The sequence below is a fragment of the Carya illinoinensis genome, chromosome 6 (genome assembly GCF_018687715.1).
Source record: "Carya illinoinensis cultivar Pawnee chromosome 6, C.illinoinensisPawnee_v1, whole genome shotgun sequence".
Classification (NCBI taxonomy): domain Eukaryota; kingdom Viridiplantae; phylum Streptophyta; class Magnoliopsida; order Fagales; family Juglandaceae; genus Carya; species Carya illinoinensis.
Window position 1 is genome coordinate 112,504 of NC_056757.1, and position 20,274 is coordinate 132,777.

Below are 20,274 nucleotides of genomic sequence, written 5' to 3' on the forward strand. Positions count from 1 at the left end.
GATGACGATTCTTACGCTCAGCAACTCCATTTTGTTGAGGAGTATAAGGACAAAAACGTTGAGAAATGATCCCCTTTTTCTGAAGAAAAAGTTTGAAAAGAATAAGACATGTACTCCCCTCTTGAGTCGGAGCGTAAAGTTTTGATATACGTATTGAACTGTGTCTTGACAAGCACAACAAATTTTTGATAGATAGAAAATACATTAGCTTTAGAACGGAGAAAATATATCCAGGTGAATCGACTATAATCATCGATAAACGTCACAAAATAACGATACTAATCATGAGAAATAACAGGACTCACAGCCCAAACGTCAGTATGCACAATCTGAAAACAGTGAGAAGCACGACTACCATGCGCAGAAAAAGGTAAAGTTTTACTTTTAGCAAGACAACAAGTGGCACAATCAAAAGATACAGGAGAAGAAGAATATGAGTCTTTATTGCCCAGAAAACCATGTCTCAGAAGATGAGTCAATACAACAGAATTAGGATGACCTAATTTGTTATGCCAAATTTCATGAGTATTGGCAGTAGTCGTACAAACAAGAGAAACATTAGTAGGAATAGAAAACTGTAAGGGAAACAAACGTCCTACTTTAGGCCCCTTTACGATCACCGTCCCTGACACTTGATCCTGCAGAAGACAACCACCACGAGAAAAGTGAACATCACAATTATTATCTACCAATTGTCCAATAGAAATTAAATTGGTAGATTATCCAGGAGAGACAAAAACATCTCGAAATGAAGAGTCCAAATTACCAATAGCAGTAATAGGAAGAGTACTGCCATCAGCGATCTGAATATTTTGCGTGCCTCTATACTTACGAACACCATGGAGACTCTTTATATTACCAGTCATATGATTAGAAGCGCCCGAATCAACAATCCAAGAAGTTGAGTTAGTGCTCGTACCTTGCATGCCTAAAGCCGTAAAAGCAGACATAATCATCTGTTGGACCATTGTTGGAGTGAGAATAGATGAATCAGAGCTTACAGTAGAAGGCACAGAAGAAGAAGCAGAGGATTGAACATCAGCCTGATATGGCCTCTTTCTTGCAGTAATTACAAACTTTCTTAGGACAATTGCAAGCAATATGACCAAATTCCTTGCAATTGAAAAATTGCAACTTGTTCCTCCCTCTCCCTTGTACTGGATAGGCTACATTCACAGTCTCGGAAAAGATCTTCTCAGAAGTCATACTCATCTGAGTGGATAGCCGTTCTTCTTCACGCAACAAATCTCCCAAACAAATATCCAAAGAAAGAACTGGATCACTGTTCAATAAACCAGCTCGAACATGTTCAAATTCGGGTTGAAGTTTCATTAAAAACTAATCGCGTTGACTCTTAGCATGGACTGCTTGAAGAGCCGCGAGGGCCGCAGTAGGAACCTTTGCATGACTAATGGCAAAATACTCACTCCAAAGGTTAATAAAACCAGAATAAAATTGTGCGATAGGTAAATTGCCTTCACTATAATCACTAATTTCCAACTCTGATTGGAACTTCCGAGCACTATGATCTTGGTGGTAAATACGGTGAAGATAATCCCACATAGCCTGAGCCATAGTAAAACACCGAAGATTGGTAACAAGATGGGGTTCAATCGTTCCCAACAGCCAGGAGATCACCTTAGCATCCTTGACCTCCCATTGGGCAAATTCCTTATAATCAGTGGGAACTCGAACAGAACTATCAATATGATTTGATTGTTCTTTTCGTTTCAAAAACATCTTAAACTGAAATTCCCATGTTGGAAAATTTTTGCCAGTAAATCATACAATAGTATTTTCGATAGACATGATGAGAGTATTAAAAGAAATCAGCCCAAGCAATCAAAAATAATATTAATAATAATAATAATAATAGAAAGGCCTAAAATTATAAAATAATAATAATAGCAAGCCTAAATAAAGAATGCCAATCCTAAAATTATAAAATAATAATAATAGCAAAAATAAAAAAAGATGCCAATCACGAGTGAAAGAGAAGCCCAAAGCTACAGCAAAAAGAAAGGAAGCCCATGGAAAGAAGAAACCTGTCCACCAAGTCCAGAGTTGGTCGATTCACACTCCAATACCCACAGATAAAGCCAACAGTTGCAAACAAATGATCCACCGAGAAGATAACTCATGGCACCTAGAGAAGCACTTAGTTGCAAACTGCAAAGAATATTTGCAAAATGGAATACTGACTGCTGTACAAGATATAAAAAAAAAAAAAAAAAAAAAAAAAAAAAAAAAAATCTTAGTGTTATTATTTGACTGTCCTTCATTATTCAGGGTATTTTGTTTCAAAAGTTAGCATGATGGTTTTAACAGTAATATCTGCCCTACTGTAGGTCCTCTCATCACTCAATGGTTTTGAAAATGTCAGTGCTAGACTCTTATCGAAAGCGGAGTAAGTTTTCTTGTTTACAGTTGAGATGTTGTGCCACTTTTATGCTATGAGAACCATATATTATGGGGGTGTGGGGGGTATTTTATTGTTGGGGGCGGGCGGGAGGGGGGGGGGTGTGGGTTGGCGAGTATTCATTTTTTAGGATTGCCATTAGACTTTTCCATTCTAATTTCTAGGTGATATTGTTGTGATCTGTATAAAATCTATGGTGCAAACATGTAGGCTGTAATATCAATGTCAATATTTTTGCAGATATGTTTTATCAAGTCGTAAGAAACTGAAGTGGGATATCAGTGTCATCAATATCGTCATAAATGTTCCTTGGAGAATTTCTGAGGAATTTAACTTGGTACTTTCTTCTTTTGCCATGTCTCCACTGCACAGTGTCTTAATATTGACAGACTCAATTTATGTTTTGGCGTGTGTATGTGGTTCTTTCTGTTTAGTTCAAATGCACTTATGGCTCCCAGTGACCTAGAAATTGGAAAATGTGAAACATCTTCGTTTTTTTTTTTTTTTTTTTTTTTTTGGGAAATTGATGCCTGCCCATGTTATAAGGTGGTATGGATGCTGAAAAATGAGTTGTTCTACATTCTTTCTTATACAAACAGTTGTAGTGTAATGCCCTAATGGAAGCCAGCCACATTTAGGCCGTACTACAAAAGACTAGTCAATGGTACAGTTGGAGCTCCATTGGAATCATATTAAAGAGCAAGAACTTCTCCCTCCCAAGCAATGCGGGATACCATGCACCACTTACACCAAAAAAAAAAAAAAAAAAACCCTATACTTGGCGTGTGTTCATAGTCAGTCTGCGAATATTTTTATGATCTTTAATTTATATGTTTTTTCTTATATATCTTATTTTTTTCTGTGATTTTCTGACAGGTACTTGCAGTTGGGGCTCTTCTTTTCATATCCAAACCTGTGGAACAACCTAGTAACCTGAAAAATTTCTTAAATTCAACTCCAACCTCTAACTTATCTTTGAGCATCAATCGTCCAGATCTTTACGATAACTTTGAAGTCACACTAAATGATTTCGAGGTCAGTTTTTTCCTTTAATCTGTCAGATATTCTGAAAATGATAGATTTCTTAGTAGGAAAGTAAGACCAAGATTTATGTTATGCAGATGAAGATAAGTATGCCTAGTCATACTCAAACAATCCTTGAGAAATGTTGTCCTTCTATTACTGTCGTATCTTGTTCTATCCTGGATGAATCTATATTCAAACAGTTGGAGGTAAGTTTTAATTTGGATCATATTAAAAGCAGGCATGTATTTATTGTAGTACTTTATTGATGTTGTGCATTTGTTTGCTTGATATACATTGTTGGCCAAGAAATTGATCGCTTAAGCTTTTTGAATTTACAGCCTTCAAGGTATCCTTGGTTCAAGTGTTTGTAACCCCCTTTCTCTTAGTCTTTTGTATTGTGCATGTCTAAGGCTGCATATGGGGGAATATTAGTCTGGATGAGTTGGACATACATTGTTGGCCTACCTCCAAACAACTTAAGCTTCTGCGTTTGATTTCATCTAATTGTTGTGAACTGAAGAAAGCTATAATTCTTGTTTTGGATTTTGGATTTGTAACAATTGTATGAGATGCTTGAAAGCTAGTAATATATAGCCTCCCTTATGCTTATTATTCTTTACTTCTCCTAATAGTTCTTCAATCCTTGAGAAATTCACATATTTTTTATAAGTAAAAAAATGTGAGGTTCTTGTTTGATGCCCGTATTAAGGAATCTTGCATTACTCTTTCCTTGAACAAGACTTGAATTGCAAGCTATATTTCCAAGTTCAAGCTACTTGGCTGATTGGCATTGGATTATTTATGTCGCATTCTTAGAAGTTCAGCAAGTGGTAAAGGGGTTTGAAAAAGAGTTTAGGTTGTTGAAGTTAGGAGTGCTACCAGCCCCTAGCGGGTGGGCAGCAAGGTGCCCAGCCCCAACATGGGCGGGGTGGCGAGTTGGGCCTCCTGCCCCATCACTCTTGCCCGGGTGCCCCTGGGCAGATTGGCCCTGCCCACCCATGGGCCTCAAACACCACAGCATCCAAAAATCAAACCCCCAAACACCGAAATTCAAACCCCCAAAAATCAAACTCCACAGCATCAAAAACGCAACCCCATCCTCCATTGAAACAATCCCATCCTGAATTGCAAAAAATAAAACAAACATATTTTGGAATTTCAAAGAAATTAGGGTTTTGAGTTCAAGATACTTACAACTGCAAGGTGAGATGGAGCGACGACTGGTTTCAGTGATGGCTTGAGCTGTGGTGACTGCTGATTGCAGCGACTGTGAGTGAGAGAGTTGAGAGAGAGAATCAATTTGATCCCCTTCTTTTAACCATAAAGCCCTCGATCTTTGTCTCCATGAAATCTCTTCCATTAAAGCCAACCTTTCAATATCCAAGATGAGATGCTTTTTGTGTGCTTTTTCTTCTAAGATCCTCCTCTCCTCCTCCACATCCTCTAAACCCTGTAGTTCGTCGAAAAGGAACTTTTTTCAGTGTTCCACATTCCTGAAAATCTGCTCATTCCACTTTTTCAAGTCCACCTTGAGAGCCCTTAGCTTACAAGCCAGCAGTCAGCACATAGCTCAGGTTGGCCTGTATGAGATAGGAAGACCACCATTGTCTAACTCGCTCAACAAAGCCTTCTGATTTCAGCCACATGTTCTCAAACTTAAAATATCTTTTACTGCCCTGGATGCCTCCAGAATCAATAAGAATGGGAAGTGATAGGTTGCAAAGAACTCCGTATCGCCAGTCGAACATGCCTCAAGGGCTCTAGTGAACCAGTTCATCATGGACATTTCCAGGACTAATGCTTTCATAACTTTTCAACTTCGCTCTGTTATGCAGATCCATTGGCTACCTTCCTTAGTTAATTCAAAAACTTTGGATTCTATAAAAATCTGTTTTGAAAAAGCCATGATAATCTTTTTGTTAAGCACCAGAGATCATCACTAATGAGAATGTGTACGGAGAGAAAAACCTTAAACACTTGCTTGTTTGTTTGGATGAAAAGTTGAAAAGTTGGAATGACAAACAAAGATATATTAAAGAATAAAGGATAATTCAAGAGGGAGGAATGTGAGTCCCCTTGTAATTAGGTTCGGTTTATCATCTTGCATGTGATATTTCCTGTGCCCCTAAATCAAAGCCAAAGACATCTGATCCTAGAGTGGCCTTACCCCTGCTATTGGGGTGTCTCACATTCCAACTTTTGGCTCAACAGAACATAGTTGTTTTCAAGCAGAGCCAACTTCCTGAAATTGGCTTCAATGTCGGTTTGCGAGGATGGTAGTTGATTGCAGCCCAATCATCTTTTCTCAGGCTCTTCTCTAGCCCTCACCGACATTTTCAGTCCTTTTGGACTTGTTTCCAGCCCTCACTGAATAGAAAATTATATTAGGGGTTCTATATGGTTTTATTTTAAAATATTTAAAACAAGCTTTGGGTCAGAAAATGGAAGACAAAACCTCATCCGACTTCTCACCTGACTTTGGTCAGAAGAAAAAAACCTATGTCAGGTTGGACTGGATCTGAATGACAGATCAGTATAAAGTTTCATTCCAGTAAACAGCACTGCATGCTGATATATTCTGGTGCCTGCTGCCCTTATGTTGATGTCTAGTTGTTCATCTTGTTCATAACAAACCTTGTCAGACCAATTCCTATCAATGTATCATAAACTATTTTTTTCTTTTTTTTCATAAGTGGACGGTAGTATTAATAAGGATAGGCAAATCCCAAGTACACAAGCTGGTATATAAGAGATAAATCTATCTAGGTCGTAATAATGGAAACAAGAAAATCATGCAAATTCAGGCCATCAATGTATCATAAACTATTCAATAAGGAAATCTTATTCCAAAAAATTTTCTACTTTTCACTTGACTTCTCACAATTATTTACTCCGACAAATGATATTTGTAGTCGTGGAGTGCACAAACGTCACATAATCTCTTTGAAAAACCGAGTAAATACGGAATCCACATGAAAAAAAAAAAAAAAAACTAATTTTTTAATAGCGGACCCCACTCTTTTTCAAAGCCATTGCGCAGCGCTTGCGCACTCTACAACTGTATGTTGCATTACTCATTTACCCTGGGATTTTTGGCCATTTTGTAAAAGGCATATGATGGCATTGGAAGACCACTCAATATATCCGAGTAGCAGGACATTAACTATTAAAACTTAGTAGGTACAGGATGATTATGAACTTCATAGGGGCCCGATGATAAGAATAACCCCTTAAATTTCTTTAGCTTTTCATTTTCAGACAAGGGAATATTTCATAATCCTGAAATTTGCACAGCCACTTTTTTTTGGGTGGACTGCACATCATCTTCTACCCTTTCTTTGGGCCATACAAACTTTTGAAGCCTCCAAATATAGAGGATTTGTAAATAGGGTTACATTTACTTGGCTAGAATGTTCTGCCTGAAAAAATTCTAGTTCATTCTGAGTTTTCTATTTCTCCACTATGTCCATAAGGTTGACAAATGCAAAAGCATGTTTTTTAATGTTATAATAGGCTTTCTTTAGCCATCAGTTTATGGACCCTAAATCCATTATTTCTATGTGCAATTCAAGCTTCTATGCAATGATTTGGTGTTCTAGTCACATCTTTGAACCTATTTGCCCTATTTGTTCACTTCCAAATACTTCTCCCATGTTCACTCTCTCAGCTCCTCCAGATCCCCCCTGCTTTGCATTTTACGGCACCTATATCCTTTTCTTCCTACATGAGATGGAACTCCTTAATATCTTACAAGCCTTTATCTTAGCTTTCACTAAACCAGATTTTTTAACCTGTAAATCCACTATTTGTGCGATCCAACAAAAGCTTTTCTCCACGACACCTTGGTCCCACATTGAGAATCAGAGTGGATAGGTATAAAGGTAGTAATGGGTGCTAACTCCCATGTTGGCTACTTTTTAAGTGAGACTAGCCTTTATTAGTGATATAGCGTGGTAACCTTTTGGATTAAAATATTCAAAAGTTCTGTATCATGATTCATGACACTTCGAATGTTGTTCCTTTATACAATATGGTTTTACCTTGATTGTCTAGGCTGCTTGGGTAGGTCTTGTTGAAGCTCATATTTGTCCTTGAATAGGAGATTGATCTAGCGACTCTTCAAATTGACTAGTCTTTTTGGGATTATAGTGCACACATGATGATTACGCCCAAAGAATGACGCAGTAGTTGTAGCATAACTTTAAGGTGTCGATTCCACAGAGAGACAAATTAAAAGAATAACAGAAGGAATAGAAAAACTAAAAATTTAATAAAACAAAAATCAAAGTAGCAATGTAAGACAAATCCTTTATGGAAAGAAATAAACTGAAGAGCCAAAATGTAATAATGAAAAGGTTTGACCAGAATTAATAGCAATGAAGCATCGGGAATCCCTTACTTGAACTTGATAATTCTATCCATATCAGATTCATTGGATACTCAACTAGAGATCATAACCACTTTGTTCAAATGTAGTTCTTGAAAACCACTCTTCTTTTGAAAGCATGAATTGCTATCCTATTAGACTTAGATTCAAAGAAAACAATATACTTAATAGCAATACTGCAGCAGAGAATCACACCAATAAGATCAACAACCAGATCATAAACAACTCAACAATCCCATAGAGAAAGCATGGCTGAATCTATGAAATGTGTTGGTTGTAAAATTATCCAAATACAAGGAAGACTAATAAGAGATGATAAACAAAAATTGTATCAACAAGAACGTTTATTACATGAATTCGATAGAATTGAAATCATCATCATTCAAGCAAGTTCTGGGTGGATATTCTTTAATTGTTTCACTTGTTGCATAGAGTGGTGCATGCATCAGATATTTCAGCATTGAAGAATACTTGAAAAAATCTATAATTGAAATTTTAAGGTTTAGTATGACTGTGAATTGGAGTTATTACTGAATGCCTGTTTGTATTTACACATTTAGATTTGAGTTGCTATGAAGTTATCTCAAAAAGAGACTTGAGTTGCACTGACTGCTTGTTTGTCTGTGTTTTGTCATGTGTCTGCACCTATGTATTTATCTTTGCTCTGCGAAATGTAGTATGAGTAGAGTTTGTTTCTCAGTTTTTGTGGTTCTGATTTCAGGTTTATATTGTAGTATCTTCACTTCATGCATACTTGTCTCCATCGATATATGGTGCAGTTCTGGAATTAATTGCACATCTAAGTACTATGCATTCAAAGTCTGAGTATGTGACATCGGAAACTCTGGATCCACTTAATATGGCATCAAATGGATGGATGACTCCTTATTTTGGTTTCTCTTTTGGTTCGAATTTGGAGTCGGTTAGTTTACAAGTTGATCTCGCAAATAATGGAGATACCAGTGCTGCACTCATGCTTGTTCTGCAAGACTTAAATATACAGTACGCTATTCTTTTAAGATATTGTGTTCTTGCATACATGTAGGCCTACATGGATGCGCTCTCTGAATCACAAATCCATTGACTTGCACCTTTTGCCATGTATAAAGCATTGAAACTTGCATTTTGATGTCATGTTGGAGGCTTTACTGCAGATTTACTTTGGTCATTTCTCTCTAAAATGCTATATTTTTTCCCGGAAAGCTGAAGTTCATGCACTGTTGTACGACTTCAGGTATGCTTCTACAAAGTTTGAAGAGTGCCGGATCTGTATGAAGGCATTGGAGATCACCGCATATCCATTGAGAGGCCAAGGGGAGTGCCATGTTCTATATTCATGTGCGAATGCATCTTCTACCAGTTCTGTTTATCGGCATGATACTGACATCGGCATTGATGATGGAAGTAATAATTTCAATGACATAAATTTATCAATGGAAGGATGCTTTCTTTTACATTATGAATCTCCTAGAACAGAATCGCTTTGCCACAAGTGTACTGTTTGCTTGAATGAAGCTGACCTTCACTGCTACCCCTATATAATTGGATTGCTGGTCGGATTCGTTGATAAACTGTCTGTTTATGGTAAAGCTTCCAATGTTGCTTATAGCACCACATTAGATGCTGAAGTTCAAAATACCATGACTGGCTTTGGTTTTCAAAGATTTGGTTTCTCAAACTTTTTTGAAACTGGGTCATCTGATTATGCGAGTATTCCATTAGATCACTTTCCATTTGTAACTATTTCCAACTCTGGTCCTATTGCTAGCCTTGAGAGTTCACTTCTTTATCCCAATTCTGAGTGGAGGAAACATCTGAATCTTAGGAACAGAAAATTCAAAAGTCCAAAGTTCAGTATAGGGGTGGGATCTAAACTTTTTCATGCCCCACCATCAATATCCACGCCTGGTATTGAAGCATTTCATGTGTGTGGGACCTCCGCTGTCACTGATCCATTTGTTGTTGATTTGCATTTCTGTCGAATCAGAGTGCATTTTCATGATTCCTCCTGCATTATTGGAACTTTTACACTACCAGTTTCTCAGTCTTCATTCTTTATTAAAGAAAATTCTATGGATATTTTGTGCTCTACAGAGGGATTGACACTTTCCTCATCTTGGTGTACACAAAATTTCCGTGAGTTTTTATGGGGCCCATCATTACCAAATCTATCTCCCATTTTGAACATGCGTGTGAGGCAAGAAAAAAGTACGTCCTTGAGTTCTAGCTTTGAAGTAGGCATCAGCATTCAGCATGTGTATTGCGTTTTACCTGCTGAATATTTGGCTATAATCATTGGTTACTTTTCATTATCTGACTGGAGTTCAAACGTAAATAATCAGCCTGTTACTGGAGGCCATGAGTACATTGCTACTGGGAACGAGAGCTCCATTGTATATAAGTTTGAGATACTGGAATCCACTTTGATTTTGCCAGTGGAAAGCAATGAGCGTCAGTTTTTGCAGGTTGATATTGGACAGCTGTTTTGTAGTCTCATCAATGATAGCATTCCAGATAATGTATTGGAGGAAATTCCTCCGGAGTATGCGGTACCAGCGCATAAACTTTCTAGAAGTAATCAGTGTTTAAATGTCTTTGGACGGGACATGCTCTTATCATTTCTGCTGTTCAAGGATGATGGAGATGATTGTTCAACATTAGCTCAAAATACTGATTGTGTACGGATTACTTTAGTTTCATCCCTGAGTGCTGATGTTTGGGTTACAATACCCTGTAAAAGTGAATCCCCTTCTAGAAGTTCTCCATCAACCACATGTGTCATGACAAGGATCCTAAATTGTCAAATTATGGCTGATGGTAAGAGATTTTCATTTTATAGGTCTCTTATAAAGAGAATTGTAGAAGTTTATTGTCTCGTGTTTTATATATGGTTTAATGATTTAGTTCTCTTTGTTCACAGATGGGCACTGTCTTGATGGATTTGAGGCTCTAAGGGATGTCATAAATCAATTTTCCTTGGTACATGATCAATCAAAAAGATTCAAGTCTGATGTTCTGCAGTTTCTTCAGTTAAAGAGGTGTCTAAAACAGATTAGTGCAGTTTCACCTGTTGGCTCTAGCATGATATTCACAGAAGTTAGGTGTTATGTTAATTCATTGTTAATAAAACTGCATCACTGTGAAAATGATTCACTGGAACTGATTGCCAAGGCTGACATGCAATTTTCATGCTCTGCATCGTTGAAAAATGGTGCTCTCTCAAGCCTGGGTCTTGCTTTCTCTTCCTTGGAGTTAAGATCTTTGCCTAATGCCCTCATATTAGCGCAATGCACCTTGACATGTCCACCCTCACATGTTCTTGAAATTTCTCTTTCCAAATCAATTCATGAAGAAATTGAACTTTGTGTTTCTCTTCCATCTATTGATATTTGGCTACATTTATCTGAATGGACCAAGGTTCTTGACCTTATCAACTCATGTGCCAGACAACTGACCAAAACCACACTCCTTGAGCCATCATCAAATAATATGACCAATCCATTAAAAAATGATGCAGTTGGCATTTCAACATCATCTCATTCTGCTAGTATTTCAACTCAGGCTCCATCAGTAAACGTGAATAGGGACCCCGTTTTTCTGGTTGTAAGGTCTGAAAATGTTGGCATTACACTTAACATCCCTTTGTGGGTCAGCAAAGAAGCATGCAGGAAACTTCAACTAGCCTATGATTACTGGAATAGACCGCAGAATGGTTCATCTGATGTGCTTGAAGAAAAGGACTGTAAATTCATTGCTGTGAACTTGTATAGTAAAAGCACACTACTCTTTATAAACAGCCAGAATATAAACATTAAGTCCAGCTTCGAAAAATTGAGTGGAACGGTGTTAATATGTAACATCAAGAGTGTTCCATCTTGGCCTCTTTTCCAGATATATCAGGTTGATGTGGAGGCCGAGATTAGTTATAATCATAAGGAACTTGCACGTGTTGACGTGGAGATTGTGTGCGACTGTTCAGATGTGTGGCTTTCACATCGCATCTTCTACTTGTTGGGTGGTGTGCATTTCAATGTTCCTGAAGCAGCATCTTCTAAGTTTGCATATGGTGGGGCATGTTTTAAGGCCAACTTTAGGAAATTCTCAATCCTGCTAAGCGATGGAAGGGTATATCATCTACTTGAATACTTAAGGTTTAAGTTTTGTACATGCATTATTGATATGAAAGGCAGATACTTTCCAAAATTTTATCTTATCTAATGTTTATACAGGATCTATGATTTAGATAGAGCCAATTTTTATTGTCTGTTGGAATTAAGGTTTAAGTTGAGTTAATTTGAGGTGTAGAGCTAATTGTTATAAGCTTTTTAATGGTATGAGGTATGTAAAGTAAAAATTGGTATAATCTTTCAAAGTTTTTCATGGTCAACATTGCTGTCATTTTAATGGTATCAATTTAAAAAAATAAATAAAAATTGATCAGCAGTATTTCTTAGAAAACCCATAATGAAAGTTAAATTGGTAATCTTGTGTCTGTGACTAGTGTCCATTGTATCCTCTGTTTGATCTCACTTAAGTAGTACTGCATTATTCTCTCAGGGCATGCCTTCAGGAGAGGCGTATCTCTGGCATTTTAGGTTATTCCAGGAGTGATTTTGCCCTTGATTATTTGTAGTCTTTTTTTCCTTGCTTTTAATCGGTCCCATTTTTTAGTATCATTCTATGTGGACATTGGATTTGTTCTTTCCTTTGTGATTTATATTTTATAGATCACCTGATATAGCTGGTTGGTTCTTTCCTGATTTACATCATGCTGCTAATATTTCCTACTTGCTTTTATTTAGTGGAGTTGTGGTGGACCTTTGTTGGAAGTTCTTTTGAGGAATGCCATACTGCATGCTAATGTGACTGAAAACAACATTGAGGTTTCAGTCACTACCGAGTTTCAAGTGAACTACAATAACATTCACAAGGTATATGGTCACTAACAATTGGTGTCTTTCAAATTTTCATGCATGAATAACATGCTAATAGCTGCTTTATCTGCTAATAATGGCTGAAAGGTATTGTGGGAGCCTTTTATTGAGCCTTGGCAGTTTCAGATGGCCATGATTAGAAAGTTTGAGATGAGTGCCTTGCTTAACAGCTTCATCATGACCGAAATCCAACTGAAGTCAACAGGGCATCTTAATTTGAACTTTACAGAATCCCTTATTGAGGTACTTTTTGAGTTCTTATATTGTGTGCTTGCAAGATCGCCTCTGTACCTAAATGAATTTAATTTTATCACATTGTTTTTGGACATCTTAAATATGATTCAATCTAAAATCTGTAATTTAAAAAGTGAGATCTGAAATGCATGTTAAATTCCCTGAAATGCCTCTTACAAACAGTGAGGCGGTTGACTCCTAACTGGCATCTAAATATGCCGTAACAAATTGAGTGGTAAGTGGGTGCAAGTGTATATTTAGGTCAAGTTTAGTCTTTAATTACTTGTGTCAAGCCACAACTGGATGCTATTTAAAAGATATAACTTTTTTTCAAAAAAAAAAAAAGATATAACCGTTTGATTGTACTCTTTTGTGTAGCTTCATCTAGTAAGTTTTCATTATTTGTATGTGGAGTTCAGTCGGATCTTTTTCTCTTCGTACAATATTGTTTTTCCGATGGTTTGTTGGGTTTTAACGGTGAGAGTACATCTGAGATTGTGTTCTTAAGTGCAAGTAATGTGAGTATGGGGCATCTAAAACACCTAGTGGTAGAACTAAAGTGTTCGACTTGTTGAAGGATGGAAACTCCTTGTTCATTACTCAGAGGAGTAGGAGGGTGGTGAAAGCAATGAGGCTGGGGATGTTTATGGTGCAATGTTCCGCCAGAACACTGGAGGACTACCTGAAGAGTGATAAAAAGGATCTGTACACCACCTCAAGGAAGGAGACCAGAAGTTTCGTTGCGCAGTGGTGTTCAGATGCCTATGGCTCTAGCGGAGTACTGTGGTGGCAGTAGAGGCAGTTTCATTTTTATACTAGAAAGAGTTGGGAGTTAAGGGCTGGAGGAGAATGTCGGATGCACTGTGGGAGGTGGTTAAAGAGGGAGGGAATGCGATTCTCAACAAAGGAGGGGTTACTTAGAGGCCATTGGTGGTGGTGAACCACCCACGGAACCGGTCGTATAGGGAGGCTCTGTTGCAGAAGACAGTGCCAATACATTCCAGAGAGCATAATGGGGGTGGAAAGGCTCCTCTTACCTATAGTACGGCATGCACACGGTGGAACGGTGGAGGTGGCTGGTTTGTTGTGGGTCTAAAGCAGGTTTTATGGTGAAGATTCTCTGAGTTTTTCAGATTCGCAATTGGAAGAGGTCATGGTGTTTATTTTTTGGCATGATGTCTGGTGCAGTGAAAGGGCTCTAAAGCAGGTGTTTCCCATGCTCTACCAAATTTCTAGTGACAAGGAGGCTGTTGTGGCTGATCTATTGGTGTTTTCTCATGGTGCTGTCCATTGGAATGTTAGTATTTCAAGAGCGGCTTAAGACTGGGAATTGGATATGTTTGCTGTTTTCTTTGAGTCATTGTATGCTATGTCGATTGACATTGAGGTGGAGGATAAGATGATTCAGAATCTTGGAGGAAATAAAATGTGAGCTCCTTTTCTAAGGCTCTTTTGGGATTGTCTAATGATCCATGTTTTCCTTGGAAGGCTATTTGGAACTCCAAGGCACCTCCTAAGATTGCTTTCTTTATATGGATTGCATCTCTAGGGAGGATTATCACCTCGGATAACTTGAGGAAACGTGGTATTATCATTTTAGATGGTGTTGTATGTGCAAGAAAGACGGGGAAGCAGTGGATCATTTTTTGTTACATTGTGAAGTGGCCTGGGATTTATGGAATGAGATCGTTATCAGACTGAGGTCGCATGGATTATGCCTGGAAGAGTGAAGGATATCCTGAAGACAGGAATAAGGGGAAATGCCCACATCACATTGCATTATGTAGTTTTTGTGGATGGAGAGAAACAAGAGGTAGTTTGAAGACCTGGAGCGTTCTTTGAAGGAGCTGAAGCATTTTTTTTACACTACTTTACTGTCCTGGGCTGGGCTTCGGCCATTATTTGTAATGCAGATATTCTCCATGATTTGCTTGTCTCTCACTAGTGCTTAATTGTAATTAGGCTTGTTCGATGTATACTCCCGTTGTACTTGGGCTATGCATTTATTATCAATAAAATTTTTACTCTTGTAAAAATAAAAATAAAAAATAAAAAAATTTTCATTGTTTCAATAAAATCCATTGCTAACATATTCTTTTGTTTCAGTGTCTTTCCAGGACAATTGAGATGATTGAGGATGCTTGGGATCTGACAGAACCATATGATCATCCTGAAAGCCAGAGATTCTTAAATTCCCCATTTAGTAAATATATGTCTGATGGAAAATATGCTCCTTATATACTTCAAAATCTGACTTCTGTGCCTCTATTATATCATGTTTACCCCGGGCTGGTTAATTTGGATGAGTTTGAGACCTCGGAAGTGAGAGATGGAAATTATGTGCAACCAGGTTGTTCTCTTCCTGTTTATATTAATGAAACTCCTGAAGAACAATTTTTTCGTTTTAGGCCAGCCCATTCTTCTGATAGACTTAATGAGCAGAAATCAAATGGGGTTGCTCATCATTTTATTACCATTCAGCTTGAGGGAACAACTGTTCCTTCAGCTCCGATTTCAATGGATCTTGAGGGACTTACCTCCTTTGAGGTTGATTTTTCCAAGACATACAATGAAGAAACTGATGAAAACGGAACATATACCCACAGTGGTTTTGTAGTTCCTGTTGTGGTTGATGTTTCAGTGCAGCGCCATTGCAAGTTAGTACGACTATACTCAACAGTATGTGCAAAGGCAATTTTATTGTGATTCTTAATGCCAATGAAGTTTTCTTGCATTTCATATACTGTGCCTTTTCTCTCTTTTTTTCAGTTTTTTCCCTTTATATCTTTCTTTTCTAAGTCACAGTTAATATACATAGGTTGTACTTTCAAATGCAACTTCAACACCTTTGGAGCTGCGATTTGATATTCCATTTGGCGTATCTCCAAAGGTATGAGCAAAAACAATTATCTTATTCTGTAGGCAATTTGTGGTGGATATTACTGTCTGTGTGACTGTACACTAGAAAACCTTGTGTTTTATATTTTCAGATATTGGACCCAATATATCCTGGTCAGGAGTTGCCACTGCCTCTACATCTGGCTGAAGCCGGTCGCCTGAGTTGGCGCCCAATTGGAAATTCTTACTTATGGAGTGAATATTATAATCTCTCAAACCTTCTTTCACAGGATAGCAAAATTGGATTTCTTAAATCCTTTGCGTGCTATCCACTTCATGCAAGTGGCGATCCATTTCGCTGTTGTGTATCAGTAAGAGATATTGGCTTGCATTCCTCAAGTCGGCTAAAGAAGACTGGTCAAATTTTGCATAATCTGGATGACTCAAAGAAGCGTTTTGTTCACCAAGTGACCCTTAATACTCCATTAGTAGTGAACAGCTACCTTCCCGAGGCAGTTTCGTTGACAATAGAAAGTAGTGGAGTTACTCGTACTGCTTTTCTTTCAGAGGTTTGTGGCTTAGTTTTTTATGTAATATATTTTAATTGGAACTCAGATTTCTGCACTACTTTGTTTTGCTCAAGTTTTATTGAGTATGGTGCAAGTACTCAAGAAATATTATATACAAAACTAAAGCAGGTGGAAACTTTCTTTCATCATATTGATCCATCACATGACCTTCGATTGGAAATCCATATGCAACGATTCAAACCGTTGGATTTGAAGTTCCCTCGAATGGAAAAATTCTGTTCAATGGCCAAGTTCAGTGGGACCAAGTTTTCACTGTCCGAATATGTGACATTTTATCCAGATTCGTCAAATGGTACTGGATATTCACCCATATATTTACTATGAGGTTATTGTTTGTGATAAATTTGCTAATTATATTGGTGTTACTTTATTTTAGGTCCCATATATGTAACTGTGGAGAAAACAATTGATGCATTCTCTGGTGCCAGGGAACTCTTCATTTTCGTTCCCTTTTTGTTATATAATTGTACTGGTTTCCCCCTCTTGGTATCACATTCTGCTGATGACATGAATGGAAGGGGCTTCATTATTCCTTCCTGCTATGCTTTGGTTGAACATGAACTACTACTGGGCAAAAAAGATGGTCTCAGCCTGCTATCTCTAAATCAAGAGCCACAACACGCTATGGCTCCACCCAGTTCATTGAGTTCTTCCTCAAAGAACCGCATCATCTCAACTAGGGAGAATGTAAATTTACACTCGGCAAGATTTCATAGCAAACCTTTTATTTCATCTGAGTCCCTCTCAATTTCTCACAATATGTTGGATAAAATTGATTTGGATAGTCAAAAAGCTTTTTTAAACAGTCCATCAACTTCAAGCAATCCCAACTCTGCAGGACATGAGCATGGAAACATTAGGGCATGCATGTATTCTCCGTTTCCTTTTTCCTCTACAAATGAAGTTATGGTTAGAGTAAGTAGGTGCGTACCTGAATGTGTTTCAGAACCCATGCCAAATTCTTCATGGTCAAGTCCCTTTTTTCTTCTTCCACCAAGTGGTTCGACTACTATTCTTGTTCCCAAATCATCATCAAATGCTGCATTCATGATATCCCTGACATCTAGTGCAGTTGCTGGACCATTTGATGGGAGGACAAATGTCATTACTTTCCAGCCTAGGTGACACACTTGGCATAACTGGAGTAAACAAAAAATTTCTTTATATGGTTTCAATCATGTCTTTGTCATGTTGATACTCTTTTTTCTTTGGCAGATATGTTATCAGCAATGCTTGTAATAAGGACTTGAGTTATAAGCAAAAGGGAACTGATTTTGTCTTCCGTTTGCGCGTTGGAGAACATACACATCTTCACTGGACAGATGCTACCAGGTTGTTGCACAACTTCACACTCACTTGCATATCCACATTTCAAATGCATATTTTAAGGACATCCGGTGTGCATATTGGAAGCAAATACAAAGTTGTGTCTAGAAATGTCCAATAAAGTAACTCACTCATACAATGTTTTTATTATCTTTTGAGTATTTTCCTAGCCATGTATCAAATCATACAGTACTTTGCCCCCATTTTTAGGTAATACATAAAATGGAGCTATAATATTGTGAACTTAGCTGATGTTGAAATAATTACTTTTAATTGGGACGTTGAACACGCCCAATGGGTCTCCAATCCTTGATCTCACACTCCGCCCTCTTGTTACAAAGGGAGGAGGTGTCACATTTTAGCTAAATCTCATGGGTAAACATAATTAACTTGTAAATGAATCATTCAGTGCAAAACAGAGGATACACATCCTTTTCTGTGCCATGCACTTGTCAGAAGCATGTGCCTTTTGCTTAAGCTAAGCCTTTTTGGAGGAGCGTTGTGAGCCTGTACATATGAGCCTTCTAAGCTGCATGCTGTAAACACACCCAGGAATGCTCTAATAGCATCCATGAATAGAACCCCCCCTATATTTCATGTAGTGTATTTCCTCTTGAAGAACCCTAATTAATCTGTGAGATTAGTGTATTTCCTTAAAGGGAAGTTTACCGTCCATTCATTGCACTAGTCTCTGAGAATGCAAAATGCAAATCCATTGCCGTGGTTGGTTTTCCTGCTTTCTTTCAATGGATAATGGAATGCATTACCATCTCTAGATTCTCTACCAATATAAATGGGGAGCAGGACGATTGTGCATGCTTCCCTTAAACACGATTCCCTTCTTTGCTGCACTCATCTTGGGGGAGGAGGATTGAACTCACAACCCTGAACATCCCCCCACCCCCTCCCCTCCCCAACCCCCTTAGCTCACACCTTCCGTGGCTGCTGCCACTCTCGGCTCCCAAGAGTCCGCCCTTTATACAGGAAAATTAGGAGGTCCTCAGCAGAACAAAGATGAGAAATCTTCATTTTTTTGACGCATCTAGTGAAATTTCCAAGATTGAGCACCAGAGCTGCTATAACAAGGCCAAAAAGAAGAATGTGACAAGTTCATATTCTCCAGATTTGACTATTTGCTATCTTGTTTGTGCTCCCATCTTTCCCACTGCCATCTTCGATGGATGGCCCCCTATTTCTTAAAGCTTCTATGCAACCCATGTTTTATTGGTGCTATAGTTCAAGTTTCAAGTTTTTGCCCTGTTCACCATGGAATATTTTGGTTTATTTTGGTGAATTGCTTCCTTTTGTTTTCTTCCTTTTTTAGCCATAACTCTCAGTCTGGGAGTTGGAAGAGGAATTCCTAGTTATTACACAGGATCAAACTAATGACACCTGATCAGTGAAAAATTCTAACTCCAATCATTTATGAGTGAGTATACACCAAAAGAGAAGGGAAAGGGACTATGTATTTGCATGATCCCTGCAGATTTTACCCTATCTACACCTGGAGCCAATCCCTTATCAGTCCTGCCAACACGCTGCAAAGCAGGAGCTCATGTGGAACCTTTTAGTTCTGGCGTTTCTGGTGTAACAGCGGTGCAAGGTAACAAAATACCATGGTCACATAACATAAGGGCCAGAAGTTCTGTAATCTCGGACTCTGATAGGATAGGATTGTGCATGCCAAACGCTTCGGGTGTCATATCTTGGCCAAGTTTACGTCTTGCACTTTGGACAGCCGTCCAAAGCTTCATAAAGAGGGCCTCCCTTTCAAGGTAAAAAAATGGTACAATACATAGGAGGCTGGTTTCTCAACGTGGTGTATAGCACAAAGGCCTGTTCGATACAACATAAGGTCATTTACATGAACTATGAGAAGAAAGGACTGATTCTCTTCTTTCTCTTTCTCAAGGGGGAAAGAGAAAAGAGGGTCTTATGGAGGGAGGGGGATTGGCCCAACATGTGTGCATGAAACGCGAACAAAAAATGATGAAATTTGCCTTAAAAGCTCATGGACCCGTAGCGATGTCAGTATGTACAGTCATGAATCCTCAAGCATCTTAGGACAACTATTGTCATCTTGTCTTCTAGCATGTTCACATTGGATTTGATCGCTAGAAACAGAACGGTCTACTATTCATAGCCATACCCAAGCCTTTCTGCCCTCATGAATCCTGGAATATGCAATTAAGCTTCCGGTATCACCAATAAATTCCGTATCTTCCTCAAGGATGCTTTGGAAGGATCAATGGTCACTTACGCAATTAAAGAGTCTGAGTTAGTTTGGCAACCAAGGTAACCAAGTAGCTGAAAGTTGGTGCAGCAATTGGTTTGTATAATACCCCCAAGGGGGATGTAGGGGAGTAACAGTCCTATCTAACAAGCCTGTAACTCTAGCAATCTGCCAAAAGCAATTGAAGTTTTCCTTAGTGAATAGGGCGAAAACCTGAACTACACACTAGCTAGCCAGACTGGTAGGAGGGGCCTATTTGGAGATCCTAAAGGTGGTTTCCTTTTTTT

General features: G+C 38.3%; 1 protein-coding gene across 11 annotated transcripts in view; it reads left to right on the forward strand.

Moving 5' to 3' along the window:
- The window catches only part of LOC122312852, a 111,928-nt gene that overhangs the window by 68,781 nt on the left and 22,873 nt on the right, over positions 1–20,274 (forward strand). For all 11 annotated transcript variants that reach the window (XM_043127500.1, XM_043127502.1, XM_043127503.1 and 8 more), the window contains 15 exons: positions 2,349–2,407; positions 2,660–2,756; positions 3,296–3,454; positions 3,541–3,651; positions 8,554–8,834; positions 9,067–10,649; positions 10,753–11,957; positions 12,635–12,763; positions 12,854–13,009; positions 15,107–15,679; positions 15,819–15,890; positions 15,991–16,407; positions 16,534–16,720; positions 16,805–17,549; positions 17,644–17,760. In XM_043127500.1, coding sequence (XP_042983434.1) covers positions 2,349–2,407; positions 2,660–2,756; positions 3,296–3,454; positions 3,541–3,651; positions 8,554–8,834; positions 9,067–10,649; positions 10,753–11,957; positions 12,635–12,763; positions 12,854–13,009; positions 15,107–15,679; positions 15,819–15,890; positions 15,991–16,407; positions 16,534–16,720; positions 16,805–17,549; positions 17,644–17,760 — 5,891 coding nt within the window. The remainder of the gene's footprint in view (positions 1–2,348; positions 2,408–2,659; positions 2,757–3,295; positions 3,455–3,540; positions 3,652–8,553; positions 8,835–9,066; positions 10,650–10,752; positions 11,958–12,634; positions 12,764–12,853; positions 13,010–15,106; positions 15,680–15,818; positions 15,891–15,990; positions 16,408–16,533; positions 16,721–16,804; positions 17,550–17,643; positions 17,761–20,274) is intronic.